The sequence below is a fragment of the Otolemur garnettii genome, unplaced genomic scaffold (genome assembly GCF_000181295.1).
Source record: "Otolemur garnettii isolate 467f Iridium unplaced genomic scaffold, OtoGar3 scaffold00079, whole genome shotgun sequence".
Classification (NCBI taxonomy): Eukaryota; Metazoa; Chordata; class Mammalia; order Primates; family Galagidae; genus Otolemur; species Otolemur garnettii.
In genome coordinates this window covers 8096710-8100513 of record NW_003852474.1, presented here as the reverse complement: position 1 = coordinate 8100513, position 3804 = coordinate 8096710, and the positions used below count along the sequence as shown (strand labels likewise).

At 36.0% G+C, this 3804-nt stretch overlaps 1 protein-coding gene across 2 annotated transcripts in view; it reads left to right on the top strand.

The window, feature by feature from the left end:
• Positions 1–3804, top strand: part of EIF5B (eukaryotic translation initiation factor 5B) — an 81768-nt gene that overhangs the window by 63980 nt on the left and 13984 nt on the right. For both annotated transcript variants that reach the window (XM_012807940.2, XM_003794337.3), the window contains exons 13-14: positions 2315–2382; positions 3257–3398. In XM_012807940.2, coding sequence (XP_012663394.1) covers positions 2315–2382; positions 3257–3398 — 210 coding nt within the window. The remainder of the gene's footprint in view (positions 1–2314; positions 2383–3256; positions 3399–3804) is intronic.

Genomic DNA, 3804 nt, shown 5'->3' with positions numbered 1-3804 from the left:
TCATGGCAACCTCAAACTCTTGGGCTTAAGTGATTCTCTTGCCTCAGCCTCCCAAGTAGCTGGGACTACAGGCACCCGCCACAATGCCTGACTATTTTTTTGTTGCAGTTGTCATTGTTGATTTTAGCTGGCCCAGGCTGGGTTTGAACCCGCCAGCCTCAGTGTACGTGGCCAACACTCTACCCTCTGAGCTATAGAGCCTCCATTAAAACCAACTTGTAAAATAAAGAATTCATAATATGATTTTGTTTTGTATTATTATGAACTCCTAGATTTTAACATATTTACCATGTTTCAGTTCATTTCCATTATTGTGCTGAGTTAGTCTTCTCTTTGCCCAGTTGTTGGTTTCTAAGTCTTTTCGATACAATTCTAGTTGTCCTGGTTTTTGGTTACATTCATGCTGTCTGGCATAATAGGATGTTGCAGGCTTATGCCAGACAGAAACTTCCCAGACCTAGAACTGGGCCTTGTATATAATTCCCTACTTCTGTTAATTACTGAGCAGGTAAAAGTTGTAAATTTGGAACTAAAAAGCAATAAATTAAAAAACATACAGAATATATATTATTATGTGCTAGTGTCTCCCTTTATTCCTTAATTAGTTTTAGTTCTGCATGTGAAAGGAAACCATTAGTTTGTCTCTCCAGTTTTTGTTTTGTTCAGGATTGGGTTTTGTGAAGCTCCTATTCTAATAGTTTGCTAAAGAAGAAAGTTTGGGAATTCTTTGAGTTTTTGTATGTTGAAGAGTTATTTTATGACCTTATACTGGAATGTCAGTTGACTACATATAAAATCTTTGGTTGACATTTTCTTAATACAGTTATCTTAAGTGTCCAATTTCGTCTGAGAGTATTGCATATTGCTATTAAGTTGATCATAAACTCATTTTTGTGTTCTTACAAGGAATATGGTCATTTTGCATCTTGGTGTTGGATGTTGTAGCTCAGTTTTCCAGTTATGTGGTATTATATTACAAAATATAGTTTTGAATCTTTTATTTTAGGATGGTTTTTTTGAGTTAACAGCTTTTCTTTATTTTTTTGAGACAGAGTCTCACTCTATGGCCCTAGGCAGAATGCCTTGGTATCATCATAGCTCACAGCAACATCAAACTCTTGGGCTTGAGCAATCCTCTTACCTCAGCTTCCCAAGTACAGGGTGTGTGCCACTATGCTTGGCTAGTTTTTCTATTTTTAGTAGAGATGGGGTCTTGTGCTTGTTCAGGCTGGTCTCAACCTCCTGAGCTCAAACCGTCCACCCACCTCAGTGTACCAGAGTGCTAGGATTTATAGCTGTGAGCCACTATACCCAGCCTGAATTACAGCTTTTCAAGTTTATAATTTAAAATTTATTTTTATTGTATTTTAAATAATATTTCTATATCTTGGTCATTGGTGAGTTAATAACAGCTTATTCTATCTGTTGCCTGGACTTGAACTCTTATGGTTATTTTAAAACATAAATAGCAAGATTATTATTAGACCTGTATTAAAGTTCTTAGGATAACCTTTATCTGGCAGTTGAAATTATTTGTTGTTTGGTTTCAAGACACTGACGTGGAAATAATTATGGTAATCAGTGAAATTTAATTTAAGAACACCAGAAAACACATTTGAATTTTATATGTGAATCAATTGTGACATAAAATCAATTGTGAGATAAAATTTTGAGAAGTTATTTTAGAATTAGCAAAAAGTATAGGTGAGCATAGTAAGGAAGTTGTGTGTGTGACATTTGGTCATTGCTATTTTTGACATTAAAAGTTAATGTCCTAATGGGATCTCTTGTAATGTTTCCATTCACTTATGTGTCTGTGTTGAGCAAATTGAGTGTTTATGGCTTTTGAATATGGAAGAGCATGCATTTATCCTTTAACACTTTTGACCAATGTGGTAAATTTTCTTTGTAGCAGTCATTTGTGGTATTTTTGAGAGTTTAGAATTGCTGTAAAATTGGGCCAGATAAATTTTCCAAACACTGAGAACTACCTCTAGCATGTCAGCTTTTTTTTTTCTCAGATGATTGCTCTGTCATTTATATCACCATTTACTTAATTTATTCAAACTTAGACTACACCATAGTTATAAGATGTTAACAAAGGAGATGCTTTCTCGTTTCTTTTTCCCCAACAAACTTTTGATATTAATATATTAACCATTTTTCTTTGATTGGCTCACTGTTTTTAAAACCATTCATATGGAAAAGGGAGTGGTGATTCCTTTAACATTTTATGGCAAAAGAACTGTTTTGTAAAAAAAACTTTCATTGTTCTGATGTCCTTAAGCTTTGTATTTTCCCCCACTGTTTCTAGTTTGATAGAGAGAATGTACGGATTCCAGGAATGCTAATAATCGATACTCCTGGCCATGAGTCTTTCAGGTAAGACCAGTTTGATACTTTTGTCATCAAGCAAACAGCTTGAAACCATTAAGTCTACAAGTTTACTGGAGTCATTAACCTGTTGGTCGTAATTTGCTCCCTGAAACTACCAATCCTCCTTTATGCCTCATTGATTGAGAAGTTTTTTATTTGAATACTTGTTTTTTGTAGAGGGAAGTCTTTTTTGCTTTAAGAAGATCACCTGGCTCGGCGCCTGTGGCTCAAGTGGCTAAGGTGTCAGCCACATACACCTAAGGTGGCGGGTTCGAATCCAGCCTGGGCCTGCCAAACAACGACAGCTGCAACCAAAAAATAGCCAGGCGCCTGGGGTCCCAGCTACTTGGGAGGCTGAGCCAGGAGAATCGCTTGAGCCCAGGAGTTGGAGGTTGCTGTGAACTGTGATGCTACAGCACTCTACCCAGGGGGATGGCTTGAGGCTCTGTCTCAAAAAAAAAAAAAAAAGATCACCTCAATTTGAAATGCAGAGTACATTGTAATAGATACTTAGTCTATGTCCTGTGAAGTCCTTTACAAGTGGAATGTCACACTGATGTTTTGGCCATATTTAACACAGAAAACTTGAAAACTTAAATTGGCAAAAATATTAGTTAACTTATAAAACAAAGTCATTCCTTCTAATGTTGATTCATTGTGACTGTCAGATGAGCTAAGTTGGAGGGGCGGTGCTTGTGGCTCAAAAGGAATAGGGCACTGGCCCCCTATGCCGGAGGTGGCGGGTTCAAACCCGGCCCCCAGCCAAAAAAAAAAAAAAAAAAAAACCGTGTAAAAAGAATAAGTAAATAAAAAATTTAAGTTGGAATGAAGCATTAATTTTAAGGTTTTCTATTTACAATTTTTTCTTCCTTTTCAACAGTAATCTGAGAAACCGAGGAAGCTCCCTTTGTGATATTGCCATTTTAGTTGTTGATATTATGCATGGTTTGGAGCCCCAGACAATTGAATCTATCAACCTCCTCAAATCTAAAAAATGCCCCTTCATTGTTGCACTCAATAAGGTAAGCATTCCTTTTAAAGAATTTAATTGAAAAAACATTTTTCTTAAGTTTTTTTGTGACTAAAAATATATAACATACAGGCATAACTTCATTATATTGTGCTTTACTTTATTGTGCTTTGTGATATTCCTTTTTCCCTAACAGCATGTGCTCGCTGTAAGTCTGTCACATTTTAGTAACTCTTACACATACACTAATTCAGTCTTTTTCATTATTATATCTTTATGATGTTCAACACGTTTTTCATGCTTGCTAACCCCGCATCTATTCTGCAGCCCATGGATCAAGGAGTTTTTTAACTTTTCAGTCAAGTCATAATATTTAAGAAATGCATTTTAGACAGAAGCTGAAATGGGAGAATTATTTGAGGCCAGGAGTGAGAAACCAGCAACACAGTAAGATACTC